Below are 23,901 nucleotides of genomic sequence, written 5' to 3'. Positions count from 1 at the left end.
TAACCTAAGGGTTTAGAGAAAACCCTAAAAAGAAAAACAAACTAAATCGAATTATTGAATTCTGAAAACTACATATGAAAACTGAGACCACAGGACTTTATTTATAATGTTCAGGGACGGTGGCCAAGCCGGCGGCTTCAGTGGGAAGCCAGCGGCTTGCCTTAGGTCGGTGACTCCTTCAGCAAGTTTAACTTAATCCGCAAGCTCAAATCTTAGTCGGCGGCTTCAGGGAAGGCCGGCAGCTTCAAAGATCCGCCAAATCTTCTTGATTTTGTTTCCATTTTTACTTGAACTTAGTCGACAAGTTAAGAAACCATGTTCATTAGACCAGCGGCTTCAGGATGAAGCCGGCGGCTTCCTTTGCCTTTTACTTGATCAACAAGTTCTTTCAATTTTACAGAGATTCTTGAGACGACCCGTCCTAATCCATAAGGACGAATACAATAACATATGGTTACATTGCGAGGTATTTGACCTCTATATGATACATTTACAAATATTGCATTCGTTTTTAAAAGACAAACTTTCATTTCATCGGAATTTGACAAGCATGCATACCATTTCATAATATCCAAACTATAAATGACCTAATCTGTCATTTATTTATTAATAATCTTTATTGAACTCAACGACTTGAATGCAACGTCTTTTAAAATATGCCATGAATGACTCCAAGTAATATCTTTAAAATGAGCAAATACACAGCGAAAGATTTCTTTAATACCTGAAAATAAACATGCTTACAAGTGTCAACCAAAAGGTTGGTGAGTTCATTAGTTTATCATAAACAATCATTTCCATTATTTTAATAGACTACAAGATTTTCATGTCCATAATCATACATCTCATATCAGGTATTTCACAAACTGCATAGAGATAAAAATCATTCATATGGTGAACACCTGGTAACCGACATTAACAAGATACATATAGAATATCCCCATCATTCCGGGACTCCCATCGGACATGATAAAATCGAAGTACTAAAGCAGTTCAAATTCTTTGACTAGGGCTTGTTAGTACCCATAGATCTATCTTTAGGATTCACGTCAATTAGGGGCCAATTCCCTAATTTTTAGGCTACCAAGCTAAAAAGGGGCATATTCGATTCGATAATCCAACCATAGAATGTAGTTTCGATTACTTGTGGCTATTTTGTAAAACATTTATAAAATAAGCGCATGTATTCTAAGTCCCAAAAATATATATTGCAAAAGCATTTAAAAAGGGAGCAAATGAAACTCACAATACTGTATTTCGTAGCAATAATGGAAATGACGGCACTGAACAAGTGCAGGGTTGGCCTCGGATTCACGAACCTATATTAAGTATATATATTTATATATTGGTCAATATCTGTCTAACAATTTAGGTCAAGTCATAGTGTATCACAATCCTAATGCTCGAGATTATCATGCAAAAGTCATCTAATCCAGAAATGATTTTCAAAATCTATACATGTTTAATATATAACTTAAATATAGTCATTTTATATATTTTAATATGTTCATTAGATTTTATTAGAATAAATAATGCAAGTCATTTATTAATAAATAGAAATTTATATTAAAATTTATGAAATAAATATACTTTTATATATCTCAAGTAATAAAATTTATAAAGTTCACTTATTATCATAAAATTAATGTAATTTTATTACGTGTGGTAAAAATATCTTTGTATTACATATTTATTTGCTAAAATAATATTGATAATAATAATAATAATAAGTAAAAGTTGTATTATTTTGTAATAATAATAATAATAATAATAATTATTCTACTAATAATAATTACAATGTTTATATTTACTAATGATGATATTAATTATGATAAAATAATAATTCTAATCTTGATAATAATAACGATACTTTTTAATATTAACTATAATAATAATAATAATATTTTATAAGAATAATGGTTCTATTCAAATGATAAGAATAATAATACTAAAATGATAATAATAATGATACTTTATAATAACAATGATATTTCTATTAAAAATTATAATTTTAATAAAATGATAGTTTTAATATTAATGATATTTTTAATAATAATAATAATAATGAAACGAATATTTTTATCTAAATAAATATCTTAGAATATTTTAATTTCATCATGATACTTATACTCATTATTTTCTAATCGATTTGTTTAATAGCTTTTAGTACTCTTTTATATCGCATTTATAATAATGATAATAATAGTAATCATAATAATTAGATGATACTAATATTAGTTTTAATGATAATGATACTAATAATAATATTTATAATAATACTAATGATAATACTAATAATAATAATAATAATAATAATAATAATAATAATAATAATAATAATAATAATAATAATAATAATAATATTGGTAATATTAATAATAATCTTAACTATAATAACGATAGTAATAATAATAACAATAACAATTTTAATGATAATACTTATATTATTAACGATAATGATAATGATAATGATAATAATAATAATAATAATAATAATAATAATAATAATAATAATAATAATAATAATAATAATAATAATAATAATAATAATAATAATAATTATTATTATTATTATTATTATTATTATTATTATTATTATTATTATTATTATTATTATTATTATTATTATTATTATTATTAGATAATAATAATAACGACGATAATAACGACGATAGTAGTAATAATAATCATTTTAATAATAATACTAAAATTAAAGATAATTCAGTTGACTATATCTTCTAATCTGTACATAGAAACCATACGCTTTCTAAATGAAATGTTATTAATTTTTCGCCAGCTTTTCAATGACATGCATATCATATACCTTATCTCAGCAGCATACGTATTAAATTAGTGATTTATCATACACTATTTAACGACGAAACTAAACATACAAGCATGCATAATCATATATACTCGAGCACTAGTCAGAGATATACTATTAATATATAAAAGATAGGGTAGGAATGCTCACGTATCAATATTGTGATTCAATATTGCAGGAAAGTACGTAGACGCAATGGAGATGATAAACACTAGGTTGACCTCATGAGTTATACCCCCGAATCATACCCATAACCTCCATAGCTATAACCCATAATTTTCTTAGCTCTATTCCTCTCGAAAAACCTATTTTGAAAACATGCGAGCAGAACCTCGTCGTAGTATTTTTTGTATAAATAATAATAATACTAATACTACTAATAATAAGATTAATAATAATATTAATCCTAATAATAATAATCTAAATAGTAATATAAATAATAATACAGTGGGTGTAATATATGTGGAGTAATATGTGTGTATGTGTGTGTGTCGAAGTAAAAAATGCTCGAGCTTTATAGAACCTGACCTCCTCCCTCCTGCCATACGATTGCATGGTTTTAAGGGCATTTGTCCATGCGATCGCATGGCCTAGCTGTCCAGCACTCCATCGTATGTTTGCACTCTGCCGACGATTTTTATTATAATTTATATATAATATATTTAATTTATATAATTATTTATATATTATATAATCTTTACATGCATAGTTAATTTGTAATTTTTGTTCCGATGACTCGTACGTTGTAACTCGACTTATGTCCCGGTTCCGGTTTCTCGATCGCATTTTCGTACTCTTAGAAAACTAGTAGTTTACCTTTCGTGACTTGTACCTTTATTAATAATTAGACTTGATTCACCAATAACTATATCACTCGAAGTGTAACTTAATCATTTAAGTGTTTTGGTCATTTGCTTTTATAAATCGTCTTCTCGGTATTTATGGCATATCACCCACAAACTGATGGTCAAAGGGAGAGAACCATCCAAACACTAGAAGACATGTTGAGGGCATGTGTTATCGATTTCGAAAATAGATCGGATAGACATTTACCGTTAGCAGAATTCTCCTATAACAATAGCTATCACGCTAGTATAAAGGCAGCGCCTTTTGAAGCACTTTATGGCAGAAAGTGTAGATCACCCATATGTTAGACTGAGTTTGGAGATAGTCAATTGACTGGTCCTGAGATCATACACGAAACAACTGAGAAGATCGTGCAGATATGTAACAACCCAACCCGTATTAAAACCGGTCCATAAAAAATTTTCCTTTTAATACGCTTTAAATAACACTTTAGGTCCCAATTGTGTTTCCATAAACATCTTTAATACAATAGAAGGTTTAATAAACCTTAAAACATTTAATACATTGATTAATTGTCCAAACGGACATACACGACCCGACTAGTTTAGTTTCCAACAAAACCGAGCATGGTGATTTGGGACTACGCTACACAAATCCTAATCGAGTACAAAAGCAAGATCTTCTAAGCAACCTAGCCAAGATCTCTAATTCCCAAGCTTACCCGAGCCGCCAAGCATGCGAACCTATAAAGATATCAACAACGAGAGGGTAAGCTAACGCTTAGTGAGTGAGAATATACTACATACATATATATGCATAAAATGGACACGCCACACAAATAACCAAATACCGCATACCGGAGCATCCAAGCATAAAGGCAAGCTAGTCTAAGCATACCGTAAGATCACTAAGCAACGAGCTAAAGATACATCAACAAAATATAAGTTCACCAACGACGATGTGAACAATGCCAATAAGCTACACCCAGAGGGTTAGCTACATCACGACAATACAACATTATACGTATACAATATATATATATATATATATATATATATATATATATATATATATATATATATATATATATATATATATATATATATCTATATCTCGAATAACATAAATTTGCTTACGCTTACAACACAATAACCATGGTTAACCAATAGTACAAGGAATGGTACTTCGAATTTCCCATTGGTGTTCCCAACAACCGTTAGTGCACAACAAATTATAACACTAACCCCGGAGTGGTATCGATCACCCGAATTTTAAACCCACCCGTTACGTGTAATGTGGTATCGAACGCCCGAACTTTAAACCCACACTACATGCCCACACACATATATGACATGGCATCGAACGCCCGAACTTAAACCCATATCATATATTGACCCGATGTGGTATCGACTGCCTGAACTTAAACCCACATCGAATCTCGTACAAGTAAATACATTATATACACATATGCATAATCATTCCACTCACAATATTAACCCTTCGCCATTGGGGTTATATAATCCACATCACACACCCATGTGATAACGTACACACAAAGTGTGCACCTCGCCAAGGTAGTCAACCAAAATGCACAAGCGTGCCAATTGGACCTATAAACAAGTCCAACAATTCCACCTATATGAGAAGTGAGCTCTATAACCGAGAACCCCTTCACCCGACCCGCACCCATCCTACACATATATATGCATATAGGATATTAACACTCACCTTGTCGCCTCGATGAATGCTTCCAAGTAATCCGCAACTCGTCAATGGAAAGTACCTATTCCATCATCACAAATTTAACAACACACTTAGATTGGATTTACAAACCAACCCAATTTGACACTTAGTGCAATTTCGATCCAAATGCACTTCCAAGTACAAACCGCGCCCAAACTATCCAATAATTACTAACACAAGTGAGAATGGTCCTAATATGCCCATTAAACCCAATCACAAGTGTTAAACACTTATCGTTCTCAAAATCGCCCATAAACCCTAATTTTCCAACACCTCAATAATCACTAAATACTAGTGATTACACCCATTTGCAAGTCTTACAAGCATAAACTTGCACACCAAACCCAAAACCCTCCAATAACAACAACAAACCCGAATATTGGTGTTAATCTTCAATTAACAACTAAATGGGTTTCAACTATGAATCATACAATCAAAAGCCCTAAATTTGAATGATGAACACGAAAATGAAATTCGGAGTTAGAGCTTACCACTAGTATCACCGTGTAGCCAAGAATGAGGAGAACAAACTTGTCAACTATGCCACAGATCAAAACCCGCTTCTTCCTTTCCAAAATCTCACTTGAATCACTTGGGGTATTAGAGTTTCTTGGGAGAAAATGAAAGAAAAAGGAAAAAAAAAATAAGAAATGAAATGAATGGATGAGGTTAAATCCTCAAATCTGGCTCAAACGCGAAAAGACCAAATTGCCCTTGAACTTCATTTAAAATTACAAGAATCTGGTGCCAGTTCGTGCAGTATGCCGCGCCGCGACCATAAATGTCGCGCCGCGACATTTGCCTAGTTCTGGGATCATTTTTAATCAAGCTTCTGATCTGGATTCCAGTTAAATGCCGCGCCGCGGCCTCCTTTGTCGCGCCGCGATGTTCAACGTGGTCTGACTCATTTCCTTGCATACAAGACCTTAACACCCGAACATGTCCCGAACCCTTCATACGCCTATCGTACATACCCAATACACCTATAAATCATATATGGGGAAAACGGGGTGTTACAACTCTCCCCCACTTAGACTCGATCACGTCCTCGTGATCCTCGTCACTTAACCAAACGGACCACACTTCACGGTCCTCAAACATAAGTCCCAACCGACTTTCCTAAGCAATTCTTCCCAATGAATTGCCTTTACCAACTAAATCGTCACCCGCGATTTATCAATTCCACAATTCGAGCACTAAAACTTGCTCAATCCCTCACATCGGGAAACTTTCAACCAATCTCGAACCGAGATTCCAACCCTCTAGCGTACCATTACCAAGTACAATGCTAAAAGCAACCAAGTCTCAACCTAAGGTCAACAACCCGAAACGATGAAGGCCGAACCAAACGAATCCTTATGGATAACACCAATCACTAAACATCCCTTGTGGTGCGCAATACGACCAATACGCAACTACCGTAACATCATAACAACGATTAAGACCGATAACGCCCAAAACGACTATGGTAACGTTAATCCCAAGGTGTACAAAATCGACTATCGTCACACCCATAGCAACAGGTGAGCGAAACACGGCTATCGCATCACTAATCATACAACATGGTCCTCACGACCCCACCATTGGCGTATAAAACACCCAATAGATCACACATCAACAACAATACGCAATGTCGACATTCGACTCGATGTTGGTCGACGAAGAGCGGTAGGTCAAATACGTTAACCACTCACCAACCATCGCAACGCGCACGTGACCGACGAGGCCGACGAAAAGTGCCACCGAGACGTTAACACTTACCTCAATCACACATGTGGCCAACGAAGAGCGATAGGTCAAGCGTTAATCACTCGCCACATAACCAACTACCTACATGTGACCGACGAAGAGCGATAAGTCAAACATTAATCACTCGTCACATGCCTCATACATGGCCAAACCAAAGCGATTCCTAACGGAAAACGCATTCCACATACCAACAAGTAGCCAACGAAAAGCGAATCCTAACGGATAACACTTACTACTTATCACATTCCAACCGTGGTCAACGAAAAGTGAATCCTCGCCATTGGATAAACTTGCCACAATACAACAAGCAAACTAAGTATATACGCATACATAGAATCATTCCACTCAACTTGGAATCTCCCGCACACGAACCATACGTAGGCATAAAACATTGCTAACAAGATCGAGCAAGAACCACCTATCACGTCCATATGCACAGAACAATATTTCTATTAGAAGAGAACCCGACACACACATCCCTTAACCGAGGGATTTCACCTTGCTCGTCAAATACGCCCATTATCTCCCAACGAGATTCACCACATTACCACCCCCGGTGATATTTCAAATCCAAATTCATAAGTACAATTTAACCAAAATTGTACTCTACTACAAATCGACCAAAACTAGGTCCCGAAAACATTTCCCGGATCTACCAAAAGCATCATCCGAAATCTCACACTAAAACTTCCTCGTGCGGGAGTGTAACTCCCCCACTTGGAACTACTTCCCATATCCACAACTCATACAACCGTACAATGCTACCAAAGGTAGACTTTACAAACAATTGGGCTCACACGACCCATCACCATATCTTGCTCCAGCCTTGAGCACACGAAGGATTTCAATCAATCCTTAAACACTTCGAACAAAAAGTGTACCACGATTACACAAACCACACCCTCGCAATCATCCAATTGATCTAGTTTGTCAATTTCCACCTAGTCACTCATGTACCTAAGGGTTTCACTCCGGTACCCTAAGTACAATGTAACCACAACACAATCGGAGTCGAACACCACGCTAGTAGGTATAAAAGAGGCACCTAATATCGCGTCCCGTAGACTCCTTTACCAACATACATCGAGATCAAATACTCGATCTTTTTCGGGTTCCAATCCACTCGACGAACCTCATGGTTCATCAACTTCCACACTATAGCGAACACGCGCTTAATAATCGAACACCAAAACCCATTTCCATGGCTTGGTAGAAACATTTCCAAATACTATGGAATGCTTGGTGGGACCAAGTCTTACGCCCTTCGCCATACAATCAACGTCACCATAGGGTACTTCCATTAGGAACGTCGCCCATAACAACAATATGCACAACACAAGGCATTTTACAACTCAAACAGAAAAGGCACTTAATAAATAATCGACGGACATATTTATTAAAACGAAACGTACCTTAACGTCTCCTTGCCGCACCCGTCCCCGCTAACTTGGGACATTCCGACTTACGATGTCCTTCTTCTTGGCAATTGAAGCACGCCATGCCATCACTCTTTGGTACCGAACATTCCCAAGACTTGTGACCCCTCATGCCACAATTGTAACATCTAGATGCACTAGAATCCGGTATACCCATCCGCGTACCACCCGTGCTCACACTCGGACCCTTAGTCCTCTTACTCGGAGCACCATACGAAACAACCCTTCTCACACTTGAAGGTTCACCAATCTTGGATCGCGTATACGACTCGAAACCTCTAGCCACGGCGAATAATTTCGCAAACGATTTGGCGTGACCCCGACTAATCTTATTCTTCAAGTCATCATTCAAGGTTCGATAGAAATCTTGCATCAACAAATTATCATTCCCCAAATACTCTGGGCAAAAAGGAGCCTTCGCCATAAAGGTCGTCTTGAGAGTATTCAAATCCATAGAACCCTGTTGCAAATTTCGCAACTCATTACGCATTTCTGACAAATCGGCTGAAGTCCGGAACTCCTCGAAGAATTCCTTCTTAAACCCGTCCCACGATAACGCCATAAACGGTTCACCACCGACAAGATCAATCTTACCATCCAACCAATCCTTTGCCCTACCCCGCAACAAACTAGTAGCGAGTCTCGTCTTCTTCTCAGGAGGGCATTCAATAGTACGAAAACACCCTTCGACATCCGAGATCCAAGTTGTGCTTACCAAAGGATCCGGTTTCCCGTCATACATCGGGGGTTTAGTCCTCATGAAGCTTTTAAAACAACGTTCCATATCACTACCACCCCAAAATTTGAAATACTTCCTATCCATTTCTTCTCGAAACGCACTCATTTGTTCCGCAATGGCGGCCGCAACTCTAGAGTTAAACTCCTCGTCATTCGCCTCGATCTCGTTTCGCGTCGTCATTCTAAAGAATGCAAAACGATTAGTCCACGAACGTATAAAACAACACGCATAACACCACCCCATCTTGCTCAACACTCGTCGTACATCACTTGTTAGACACGATTTGCACCCGTAATAAGGTTTGCATGTCCTTATTACGCACACACGTCATCTCAACTCGTTAGTACAACGACCGCCTCACTCGGTGATATAACCAACACAACGACGATTCCACGAGATATAAACACACGCAAGGGAATAGCATCACAACACAAGCCAAAAATCCTAGTTAGTCCACCTACAAACAAGGCACTAACTATAACCCGTTCCGACCCGTTCACCTATAAGTCCCGCAACAAATAAGCATACACAAAAGTCTAAGTCTAGGCACCTATCTCAAGTCGCCTAAATCCCTTAGACCATGCTCTGATACCACTTGTAACAACCCAACCCGTATTAAAACCGGCCCATAAAATTTTTTCCTTTTGATACGCTTTAAATAACACTTTAGGTCCCAATTGTGTTTCCATAAACATCTTTAATACAATAGAAGTTTTAATAAACCTTAAAACATTTAATACATTGATTAATTGTCCAAACGGACATACACGACCCGACTAGTTTAGTTTCCAACAAAACCGAGCATGGTGATTTGGGACTACGCTACCCAAATCCTAATCGAGTACAAAAGGAAGATCTTCTAAGCAACCTAGCCAAGATCTCTAATTCCCAAGCTTACCCGAGCCGCCAAGCATGCGAACCTATAAAGATATCAACAACGAGAGGGTAAGCTAACGCTTAGTGAGTGAGAATATACTACATACATATATATGCATAAAATGGACAAGCCACACAAATAACCAAATACCACATACCGGAGCATCCAAGCATAAAGGCAAGCTAGTCTAAGCATACCGTAAGATCACTAAGCAACGAGCTAAAGATACATCAACAAAATATAAGTTCACCAACGACGATGTGAACAATGCCAATAAGCTACACCCAGAGGGTTAGCTACATCACGACAATACAACATTATACGTATATAATATATATATATATATCTATATCTCGAATAACATAAATTTGCTTACGCTTACAACACAATAACCATGGTTAAACAATAGTACAAGGAATGGTACTTCGAATTTCCCATTGGTATTCCCAACAACCGTTAGTGCACAACAGATTATAACACTAACCCCGGAGTGGTATCGATAGCCCGAATTTTAAACCCACCTGTCACGTGTAATGTGGTATCGAACGCCCGAACTTTAAACCCACACTACATGCCCACACACATATATGACATGGCATCGAACGCCCGAACTTAAACCCATATCATATATTGACCCGATGTGGTATCGACCGCTCGAACTTAAACCCACATCGAATCTCGTACAAGTAAATACATTATATACACATATGTATAATCATTCCACTCACAATATTAACCCTTCGCCATTGGGGTTATATAATCCACATCACACACCCATGTGATAACGTACACACAAAGTGTGCACCTCGCCAAGGTAGTCAACCAAAACGCACAACCGTGCCAATTGGACCTATACACAAGTCCAACAATTCCACCTATATGAGAAGTGAGCTCTATAACCGAGAACCCCTTCACCCGACCCGCACCCATCCTACACATACATATGCATATAGGATATTAACACTTACCTTGTCGCCTCGATGAATGCTTCCAAGTAATCTGTAACTCGTCATTGGAAAGTACCTATTCCATCATCACAAATTTAACAACACACTTAGATTGGATTTACAAACCAACCCAATTTGACACTTAGTGCAATTTTGACCCATATGCACTTCCAAGTACAAACCGCACCCAAACTATCCAATAATTACTAACACAAGTGAGAATGGTCCTAATATGCCCATTAAACCCAATCACAAGTGTTAAACACTTATCGTTCTCAAAATCGCCCAAAAACCCTAATTTTCCAACACCTCAATAATCACTAAATACTAGTGATTACACCCATTTGCAAGTCTTACAAGCATAAACTTGCACACCAAACCCAAAACCCGCCAATAACAACAATAAACCCGAATATTGGTGTTAATCTCAAATTAACAACTAAATGGCTTTCACCTATGAATCATACAATCAAAAGCCCTAAATTTGAATGATGAACACGAAAACGAAATTCGGAGTTAGAGCTTACCACTAGTATCACCGTGTAGCTAAGAACGAGGAGAACAAACTTGTCAACTACGCCAAAGATCCAAACCCGCTTCTTCCTTTCCAAAATCCCACTTGAATCACTTAGGGTATTTGAGTTTCTTGGGAGAAAATGAAAGAAAAAGGAAAAAAAATAAGAAATGAAATGAATGGATGAGGTTAAATCCTCAAATCTTGCTCAAATGCGAAAAGACCAAATTGCCCTTGAACTTCATTTAAAATTACAAGAATCTGGTGCCAGTTCGTGCAGTATGCCGCGCCGTAGCCTTAAATGTCACGCCGCGACATTTGCCTAGTTCTGGGATCATTTTTAATCAAGCTTCTGATCTGGATTCCAGTTAAATGCCGCGCCACGACCTCCTTTATCGCGCCGCGACGTTCAACGTGGTCTGACTCATTTCCTTGCATACAAGACCTTAACACCCGAACATGTCCCGAACCCTTCATACGCCTATCGTACATACCCAATACACCTATAAATCATATATGGGGAAAACAGGGTGTTACACAAGAGAGACTGAAAATGGCGCGAAGTCGTCAAAAGAGTTACGCCGATGTTAGAATGCGAGATTTAGAATTTCAGGTTGGAGATAAAGTTATGCTCAAAGTATCACCTTGGAAGGGTGTAGTGCGTTTTGGTAAAAGAGGCAAGCTAAGTCCGAGATATATTGGACTGTTTGAGATTACCGAGAGAATTGGACCGGTAGCATACAAACTGAAACTACCGCAAGAACTCAGCGAAATTCATGACACTTTCCATGTTTCTAACTTGAAGAAATGCTTATCGGACGAAAGTTTAGTAATTCCTCTAGAAGAGATACAAGTTGATCCTAAGCTTCATTTTGTTGAAGAACCTGTTGAGATCATAGATCGTGAGGTCAAGCGGTTAAAGCAAAGCAGAATCCCGATAGTTAAAGTTCGATGGAAGGCCCGTAGAGGACCAGAATTCACGTGGGAGCGTGAAGATCAGATGAGACAAAAGTATCCGCAACTGTTTCTAGAGGAGACTACTACAGCGGACGTGTACTAAAATTTTGAGACAAAATTTTTCATAACAGGTGGGTAATGTAACAACCCGACTTTTTCCGTTACTATCGTTACTTGTCCGTTAAATATTTAACGGTGATTACTTAGAACGTTATGTGTTTAACATATTTAAATGCATACTTGATCATATTAGATTAATTGAATTGATATGTTATATTAATTTATGAATTTGTTTTGGATAACGAAATAACAAGAAAACGACACGATTAAGTTAATCGCCTAGCAAGCTTTTCAGTTTATGGAACTCGGAAAAACGAAAAAATAATTATTTTTAATAATTATTGACATTAATAAAAACATATTTAATTTATTATTTATTTAGTAAATTAAACCCGGTGATTTGGTTTCAACGACTAGTTAACGTTCCGTAGACCCGGTACGGTTAACGGCACTCGAAACGGATCACGCGCGTACAAGATATTAGTCAAAACGAGCCTAATTACCCCCCTAGAAGGGCCATCAGCCGAACCCCCCATGGACACCCCCTTGTTGGACCTTAAATTGCTAATTGGGTCATTAGTTGTGAGTTTAGGGCCTAAATGGACTATAAAAGGAAAAATAGAATTAGAAACCCTCATTCCCAATCCCTGCTAGTCAAATTTTTTGCTCCCTTCTTCTTCCTTAAGGCCGTCGGCCATCACCACCACCACACCACCTTCAAAACTTGAAATTAGAAGAAAGCTTAAGCATAAACGTTGTTCCTATCGTCGTTCTCTACGCGTACGTATTAGCAATTCGTGTTTTTAAGGTATAATCAAAAAACCTAATTTTTCTAAATCAGTTTATTATCAATTTCATATTGTAATCAAGTCTAGTGCTCAATTGATGGCTTATAGAGTTGTCGTTTGTCGTTATATTGCTCGATTGTTGTTGTTTGCATGTATCACGAATTTGTATGCCATGGATCTGATCAAATTGGTTTATATATTGATCTTGTATGTTATCTAGATGGATAGGTGTCAATAAATTAATAAGTTTGGACTTTGATTTCGCTTGATTTCGTTATCGTATGCTCAAATTATGATTAATCGAAGTTTCGTTAGGGTTTCACATGATATACGAATTTTTTGAGTTATGTACTTTGTGATTTAGCTATTGAAATGTGTACCATTGTATTCTTTGTGAAAAATCATACATGTTGGACTTAATATTTGCGTCAAAATCTTTTGTAATGCTCTCGGTGTGTCAAAACGAAGATTCGTGTTTCCTAGTGAGCTGAATCTGTTTTCAATGTTACACAAAATGACCTAGAGTGAACTAGAAATTGATTATGGCTTTGATCTTCTGGAATATATTAGTTTATATGTTCCTTAGTGTATTTCATTTGTATGCTAAATTCTGAAAATGTGAATTGCCATGAGTTATAAGCTTGATCAAATGATATGTCTGTTTGTTGACTAAAACTGAAGGGTCTGTAAAGATAGGCAAATCTGTATAAATTGGTTAAATTAATGTCTTTCATTATTTTACCACTGAAACTTTGGATTGTTTTAAGTCATCTTCAATTGGCCGTTCGTGAAAATCTATTTTCAATATTAAATGAGAATATTTCTAAAACTGATGCGCATGCTGAAACTGATTAGATAAACTGTAACTAGACCTTTTCTAAAACCTGACTTTTAGACATCTTATGAGGCTCGGGTTAGACTTTTTTGAATCGATATTGAGTCTAGTTGTGATCTGGAGTTTGTCATTTTTTCATGAATTATGTGCTAAGAGTTGTACTCGTTGCTTTCGGTGAAGCGCGTATTTTAAGGTCATGCGATGAACTATGAATGTGCAAATTGTTGAACTATGAGCTGTAACATGTAATTTGACTTAGGCTTGACATGTTGACCATGATTGCATGACCTACTGAGATTTTTGACGTTAGTTGACCACTTTGATCGAGCTGACTTTTGATTTGACTTTTGTTGACTTGCTTGGACTAGTTGACTTTTACATGCATATTGAGTCAGTCTGAGCACTAGGACTTTGCGTACACTATGGGTTGACATAGTGTGACCTATATGTATACTTAAGATGACCTATTTGACTAGGTTGTATTGTTCAGTCGATATTGTTCGACTACTGTACGGTTTTACTAAGAGATTTCGGTGCTTTTGCTAAGGTGAGTCTACAGTCCCTACAACTTTTACAGGGTGGAGATAACATGCTTTCTACAAATGTTTTACATATTAGGCACAAGTAACTTAAACGATATATATATGAGTTCAGATCAAAAATCCCTTAGCTTGATTATATTAATTACTTTATGTAAGCTCGACGTATAGGGATGGTACCGTTAGGTTTGACGAACCTCGCCTCAACCTACGAGGTGCTTATTCTGTTGTAACTTGTACACTTGATCGGTGTATGCTCAGAAACAGTAAAGGGAAGACGTGTAGCACTTTAGCTATCAGCAGGGTTAAAAGTTTATAATCAAGTGCTCATGCTTATGTATAACTTTTACGATGCTTTGCAGAAATCTTGTGGCCTAACTTACGAAATGCTTTACTAAACCTCTAGATTTACTCAACGTTTTTCGTTGACGTTTTGCATGTTTTTATCTCAGGTCCATAGAGGTATTGCTTCCGCTTTGCAGAGTTGTCATGATTGCTTGTTAGCTGCTAGTTCTGGATGTTGTCCAGCATACTTTGTCACTTTTATTTCAAGAACATATATTCGCATTGAAAACTGTCATTTCAAATAATGTTTTGGGTTTACTTAAGTTGGTTATTATTGTTAACTGATTTTTGGAACGATTTCTTTAATAAATGACTTTGTTTAGATATTTAATGCGAATACTTTTTCGAAAACATCACATATAGAAGGTGTGACCGTTAAACTGTGGGACCGGAATTAATACACTGTTAGTGGATTCTGACGGGGTATTACACTTTCCCTCGTTTGAAATAGTTTAGATTTCGAAAATGACATTTTACTATTTTTAAAGGAGAACATTGCACTTTTAGATCTTAGGATAAGTATTACATTCACATGTGAACTGTTGTGCCTGTTTAAATACAACTATGATACTTGTTTTTATTTAATATTGTATTTAGGTATACCGAGAATCATGTTGGGGCTACTATCTCACCATTAGCTACAAAACGTTGCTGCTTTTATAACGTCTTGGTTTTATTATTCGAGTATTTTTAGCCGCTTTTTTTATTTCCCTATATTCATAACCTTATTTTTGTTTTTGTTTCTAAATTTCATATTGAATGTGAATATATGAGAGTTTAGTTTCGTTTTGATGATAATTAATGGCCACAAAACACATATTTAAATCACTACATTCCCCACAAAATCGGACCACATTTTGTGGAAAATTTTCCGAAATTTTTTAATTGTAGATTAGGCCAATTTCGTAAGATAACTAGAAAACGGGGCTATGAGCAAGACTTCCTTAAGGCTTTCCCCCGTTCAAAGCAGTATAGATTCCGAAAATGATATTTTACTATTTTTAAAGGTGAATTTTGCACTTTTAGATATTAGGATAACTAATACCTTCACATGTGAATTGTTGTGTCTGTTTAAATACAACTATAATACTTGTTTTTATTTAATGTTGTATTTAGGTACTTCGAGAATCATGTTGAGGCTACTATCTCACCACTAGCTACAAAACGTTGCTGGTTTTATAACGTCTAGGCTTTATTGTTCGAGTATTTTTAGTTGCTTTTTTATTTCATTAAATTCATAACCTTATTTTTATTTTTATTTTCTAAATTTCATAATGAATGCGAATATATGAGAGTGTATTTTTTTATGATAATTAATGGCCGCAAAACACATATCTAAAGTCACTACATTCCCCACAACATCGGACAAAATTTTGTGGAGAATTTTCTGAAAAATTTTCAATAGTAGATTACGTCTATTTTCGCAAGATAACTAGTAAACAGTGCTACGAGCAAGACTTCCTTAAGGCTTTCCCCCGTTCGAAACATTTTAGATTCCGAAAATGATATTTTACTATTTTTAAAGGTGAATTTTGCACCTTTAGATCTTAGGATAAGTAATACTTTCACATGTGAATTGTTGTTCCAGATTAAATACCACTCTGATCCTTGTATTTTAATAATATTGTATTTAAGTACATCGAGAATCATGTTGGGCTACTATCTCACCACTAGCTATAAAACGTTGCTGCTTCTAAAATGTCTTTGTTTTATTGTTCTATTATTTTTAGCCGCTTTTTTATTTCACTAGTTTCATAACCTTATTTTTGTTTTTTTTCTAAATTTCATATTGAATGCGAAAATATGAGAGTGTAGTTTCATTTTGATAATAATTAATGGCCGTAAAGCACATATTTGAAGTCATTACATTCCCCACAAAATCGGACAAAATTTTGTGGAGAATTTTTCGAAAAAATTTCAATTGCAGATTAGACCCATTTTTGCAAAAACTAGAAAACGGCGCTACGAGCAAGAGTTCCTTAAAGCTTTCTACCGTTCGAAGCAGTTTAGATTCTGAAAATGACATTTTACTATCTTTAAAGGTGAATTTTGCACTTTTAAATCTTAAGATAAGTAATACCTTCACATGTGAATTGTTATGCCAGTTTAAATACCACTATGATACTTGTTTTTATTTATTATTGTATTTAGTTACATCGAGAATCATGTTGGGGCTACTATCTCACCACTAGCTACAAAACGTTGTTACTTTTATAACGTTTTTGTTTTATTGTTCGAGTATTGCTTTTGTATTTCTCTGCATTCATAACCTTATTTTAGTTTTTGTTTCTAAATTTCATATTGAATGCAAATATATGAGAGTGTAGTTTCATTTTAATGATAATTAATGGCCGCAAAACACATATTTGAAGTCACTACATTCCCCATAAAATCGGGCAAAATTTTGTGGAGAATTTTCCAAAAAAATTGCAGATTAGGGCCATTTTCGCCAGATAACTATTAAACGGCGCAACGAGCAAGACTTCCTTAAGGCTTTCCCTCGTTCAAAGCAGTTTAGATTACAAAAATGACATTTTAATATTTAATATTGTATTTAGGTAAATAGAGAATCATGTTGGGGCTATTATCTCACAACTTGCTACAAAACGTTGCAGCTTTTATAACGTCTTTGTTTTATTGTTCGAGTATTTTTAACCGCTTTTTATTTCACTAGATTCATAATCTTATTTTTGTATTTATTTCTAAATTTCATATTAAATGCGAATACATGGGAGTTTAATTTCGTTTTGATGATAATTAATGGCCACAAAACACATATTTGTAGTTACTACATTCCCCACAAAATCGGACAACATTTTTTGGGGAATTTTCAGAAAAATTTTAAATTGCAGATTAGGTCCAATTTTCCAAGATATCTAGAAAATTGGGCTACGAGCAAGACTTCCTTAAGGTTTTCCCCCGTTCGAAGCAGTTTAGATTCCGAAAATAACATTTTACTATTTTTAAAGGTGAATTTTGCACTTTTAGATCTTAGGATAACTAATACCTTCAAATGTGAATTGTTGTGTCAATTTAAATACCACTATAATACTTCTATTTATTATATGTTGTATTTAGGTACATGGAGAATCATGTTGGGGCTACTATCTAACCACTAGCTACAAAACGTTGCTGGTTTTATAACGTCTAGGTTTTATTGTTTGAGTGTTTTTAGTTGGTTTTTTATTTCATTAGATTCATAACCTTATTTTTATTTTTTGTTTTTAAATTTCATATTGAATACGAATATATGAGAGTGTAGTTTTTTTATGATAATTAATGGCCGCAAAACACATATTTGAAGTCACTACATTCCCCACAAAATCGGGGAAAATTTTGTGGAGAATTTTCTTAAAAATTTTCAACAGCAGATTATGACCATTTTCGCAAGATAACTAGAAAAAAGTGCTTCGAGCAAGACTTCCTTAAGGCTTTCCCACGTTCGAAGCAAGTTAGATTCTGAAAATGACATTTTACTATTTTTAAAGGTGAATTATGCACTTTTAGATCTTAGAATAAGTAATACCTTCACATGTGAATTGTTGTTCCAGTTTAAATACCACTCCGATACTTGTTTTTATTTAATATTGTATTTAGGTACATCGAGAATCATGTTGGGGCGACTATCTCACCACTAGCTACAAAATGTTGCTGCTTCTATAACGTCTTTATTTTATTGTTCGAGTATTTTTAGCCGCTTTTCTATTTCACTATATTCATAACCTTATTTTTGTTTTTGTTTCTAAATTTCATATTGAATGCGAATATATGAAAGTTTAGTTTCATTTTGATGATAATTAATGACCGCAAAACACATATTTGAATTCACTACATTCCCCACAAAATCGGACAAAATTTTGTGGAGAATTTCTGAAAAAATTTCAATTACAGATTAGAATCATTTTCACAAGATAACTAGAAAACGGCGCTATGAGCAAGACTTCCTTAAGGTTTTCCACCGTTCAAAGCAGTTTAGATTCCGAAGATGGCATTTTACTAATTTTAAAGGTGAATTTTGCACTTTTAGAACTTAAGATAAGTAATACCTTTACATGTGAATTGCTGTGCCAGTTTAAATACCACTATGATACTTGTTTTTATTTAATATTGTATTTAGTTACATCGAGAATCATGTTGGGGCTACTATCTCACCACTAGCTACAAAACGTTGTTGCTTTTATAAAGTCTTTGTTTTATTGTTCGAGTATTTTTAGCCACTTTTTTATTTCGCTACATTCATAACCTTATTTTATTTTTTGTTTCTAAATTTCATATTGAATACGAATATATGAGAGTGTAGTTTCATTTTGATGATAATTAATGGCCGCAAAACACATATTTGAAGTCACTACATTTCCCACAAAATCGGGCATTATTTTGTGGAAAATTTAAAAAAAAAAATTAATTGCAGATTAGGCGCATTGCGCAAGATAACTATTAAACGGCGCTACAAGCAAGACTTCCTTCAGACTTTCCCCCGTTTGAAGCAGTTTAGATTATGAAAATGACATTTTACTATTTTTATGGTGAATTTTGCATTTTTAGATCTTAGGATAAGTAATACTTTCATATGTGAACTGTTGTTCCTGTTTAACTACCACTATGATACTTGTTTTTATTTAATATTGTATTTAGGTACATCGAGAATTATGTTGGGGCTAGTATCTCACCACTTGCCACAAAACGTTGCTGCTTTTATAACGTCTTTGATTTATTGTTCGAGTATTTTTAACTTCTTTTTATTTCACTAGATTCATAATCTTATTTTTGTTTTTGTTTCTAAATTTCATATTGACTGCGAATATATGAGAGTTTAGTTTCATTTTGGTGATAATTAATGGCCATAAAACACATATTTGAAGTCACTACATTCCCCACAAATTCGGACAACATTTTTTGGAGAATTTTTCGAAAAATTTTAAATTTACAGATTAGGCCCAATTTTGCTAGATATCTTGAAAAGGGTGCTACGAGCAAGACTTCCTTAAGGCATTCCCCCGTTCGAAGCAGTTTAGATTACAAAAATGACATTTTACAATTTTTAAAGGTGAATTTTGCACTTTTAGATCTTAGGATAACTAATACCTTCACATGTGAATTGTTGTGTCAATTTAAATACCACTATAATATTTGTTTTTATTATATTTTGTATTTAGGTACATCGAGAATCATGTTGGAGCTATTATCTAACCACTAGCTTCAAAACGTTGCTGGTTTTAAAACGTCTAGGTTTTATTGTTCGAGTATTTTTAGTTACTTTTTTATTTCATTAGATTCATAAATTTATTTTTATTTTTTATTTCTGAATTTCATATTGAATGCGAATATATGAGAGTGTAGTTTTTTTATGATAATTAATGGCCGCAAACACATATTTGAAGTCACTACATTCCCCACAAAATCAGGCAAAATTTTGTGGAGAATTTTCTAAAACATTTTCAATAGCAGATTACGTCTATTTTCGCAAGAAAACTAGAAAACGGCGCTACGAGCAAGACTTCCTTAAGGCTTTCCCCCGTTCGAAGCAATTTAGTTTTCGAAAATGACATTTTACTATTTTTAAAGGTAAATTTTGCACTTTTAGATCTTAGGATAAGTAATACCTTCACATGTGAATTGTTGTTACAGTTTAAGTACCATTCTGATACTTGTTTTTATTTAATATTTTATTTAGTTACATCGAGAATCATGTTGGGGCTACTATCTCAACACTAGCTACAAAACGTTGCTGCTTCTATAACGTCTTTGTTTTATTGTTCGACTTTTTTAGCCATTTTTTTATTTCACTAGATTCATAACCTTATTTTTATTTTTGTTTCTAAATTTCATATTGAATGCGAATATATGAGAGTGTAGTTTCGTTTTGATGATAATTACAACAACAACAACAACAACAACAACAACAACAACAACAACAACAACAACAACAACAACAATACCCAATCCCACGAATGTAGGGTATGGGGGAGGTGGAGTGTAGACAATCATTCTTTGTACTCTACATTAGAAGGAAGTCACTACTCCACCCGCAGGTATAGAACCCGCGACTAGATAAGGTCGTCCCTCCCTCTACTCGAGAGCTAAGAGATTGCTTCCCAAAGGACCTCCGGTTAAAAATGCTCATCCAAACGAAATAGTGCTGGCATACGTACCTGTGAGAGTTATGTGCGCCTAGGAAGATGCAACCATACAAAGTATCCATAAAAGAAGACACATATAGCAATGATACACAATGATATGACATATAGTATAAATAATATAATGCGCTAAGATCTGTAATATCAAGTAGACATACAAACAAGCAAGAAACACAACCACACATACATACACACACATACACACACATATATAAATGTATATATGGGTCTATATATATCCCTCACCCCCCACACCCACCCACCCACCCATCCACCCACCCCCACACCCACACCCACACACACCACACACACAAGCATGTATAAATACATATACCTAAACATGTATACATATAGATATATAGGTATATATACCTAGGTACAGATACATACATACGTATATACATGCACCTAGATACATAGATACATATACAGCTACAAACAAATACATGAGTACCTATATATAACCTAAAAACATACACCTAAATACCGAGGCCTATACACATATACATATAAACATACATACAAAAACCTATACGTAGATACATAAGCAGACCATCGAAAAACCTGTAAAAACAACGGGGAAATGAAAACAATAATACAATATATAACTATACAGGCAAACTCGTATATAAATATAAATAAATAAATATATATATATATATATATATATATATATATATATATATATATATATATATATATATATATATATATATATATATATATATATATATATATGGTTGTAAAAGAAATATCACTGGACTTTAAAAAAATAAAAAATAAATAAATAAATAAAAATAAAAAATTTACTCAATTATTCTAATTCTACTCCTCCATAGGTTCCTATCAGAAGTCATGTCCTCCGTCAGTAGAAGCTCTTTCATGTCAAGCTTCAATCTATCCTCCAACCTACATTTGGGTCTACCGCTTCTCCTTACGCCCCCAACAACGAGGGTCTCGACTCTCCTAACCGGGGCTAAAAGTGGGCGCCTCATAACATGCGCAAACCATCTAAGACGTCCTTCCCTCAGCTTGTTGGTTATGTTCCCAACTTCCAAGTTCTCCCTAAAAACTCCATTTGGTATCATATCTAGCATGGTCTTACTACACGTCCACCTAAGCATTCTCATTTCTGCCAGCTCCATCCTCCTCTCCTGGTCTTTCATCATAGGCCAACACTCTGATTCGTACAACATGGCAGGTCTGATTGTCACCTTGAAGACTTTCCCTATCAGTTTAAGAGGTACCTTCTTGTCGCACAACACCCCTTTCGCTGCCCTCCACTTCAACCATCCTATTTGTTTACGATGCGTCACATCCTCATCTATCCTTCCTGATTTGTGAAGCATCGAGCCTAAATATCTAATAGACTCTTGTGGAGGTAAAATATGATCCCCGATTCGGACATCCACTATATCCTCTTGATCTTCGCTCATCTTGAAATCACATCTAAGGTACTCCGATTTAAGTCTGCTAATCTGTAGGCCATTTGATTCTAGGGCAATCCTCCATTGCTCTAACCTTCTGTTTAGCTCATCCTGGGAATTCGAAACTAATACAATATCGTCGGTGAATATTAGGCACCATGGGATGTTATCTTGTATCCTTTTAGTCAGTTCGTCTAGGATCAAAGCGAAAAGATATGGGCTAAGGGTCGATCCCTGATGTAAACCTACCTCTACAGGGAAAAACTCAGTGTTTCCTACTGTCGTACATACACGAGTCTTCGCTCCCTCGTACATATATCTAATAGTTCTTATATATCTACTTGGGACACCCCTAGCATTAAGAGTCTTCCAAATCAGCTCACGCGGGACACAGTCCTGAGCCTTTTTCAAGTCTAAGAACGCCATGTGTAGGTTCTTTTTTTCCTATACTTCTCTATAAGGCTTATAACGATGTGAATCGCCTCCATTGACGAGCTTCCTGGCATGAAACCGAAATGGTTCTCTGAAACCTTTGTCTTGCGTCGGAGCCTCGTCTCATTCACACTCTCCCAAAGCTTCATAGTATGACTAAGTAACTTTATGCCTCTGTAATTACTACATATTTGCGCATCTCCCTTGTTCTTGTAAATGGGAATAACCTCACTGAGTCTCCATTCTAAAGGCATCTTTATGCTTCTAAATGTCGTGTTGAAAAGGTTTGTCAACCATCTAACCCCATCTCCTTCTAGGCACCTCCACGCCTCAATCGGAATTTGGTCTGGTCCTACTGCTTTGTTTCTCCCCATCTTTCGTAGGGCCGATCTAACCTCCTCTTGGTTAATCCTCATGCAAAAATAGTTGTTTTGATACTCACGAACCTCGTGGAGTTCCCCGTTCTGTTCGGGTCTTTCCCTACCGAAAAGGGATGCAAAATACTCTTCCCATCTTTTCCTAATAAGGTCTTCTCTCACTATAGTTTTGACCCGCATCATCCTTGATAAAATTGACGTTAACTAAGTCCCTACTTCTTCGCTCCTAGATTTAGCTATCCTATATATGTCATTAGCTCCCTCTTTAGAGTCTAGTTTCCTATATAAATCTTCATATGCTTTGTCTTTTGCAATTGCTACAGTCTACTTTGCCTCTCTTTTAGCTTCTTTATATCTTTCTTCTAGCC

General features: G+C 35.4%; 1 protein-coding gene across 1 annotated transcript; it reads right to left on the bottom strand.

Annotated features, from left to right (window-relative positions):
• Window positions 1–23,137: 23,137 nt before the first annotated feature.
• On the bottom strand, window positions 23,138–23,713 carry LOC139841380 (uncharacterized). Its single transcript, XM_071831600.1, has 2 exons — window positions 23,384–23,713; window positions 23,138–23,299 (listed from the first exon to the last, which is right to left on the bottom strand). Exons 1-2 carry the CDS (start codon window positions 23,711–23,713, stop codon window positions 23,138–23,140), a joined length of 492 nt encoding a protein of 163 aa, XP_071687701.1.
• Window positions 23,714–23,901: the final 188 nt, after the last annotated feature.

The sequence above is a fragment of the Rutidosis leptorrhynchoides genome, chromosome 4 (genome assembly GCF_046630445.1).
Source record: "Rutidosis leptorrhynchoides isolate AG116_Rl617_1_P2 chromosome 4, CSIRO_AGI_Rlap_v1, whole genome shotgun sequence".
Lineage (NCBI taxonomy): Eukaryota > Viridiplantae > Streptophyta > Magnoliopsida > Asterales > Asteraceae > Rutidosis > Rutidosis leptorrhynchoides.
This window is presented reverse-complemented; position numbering and strand designations above follow the sequence as displayed.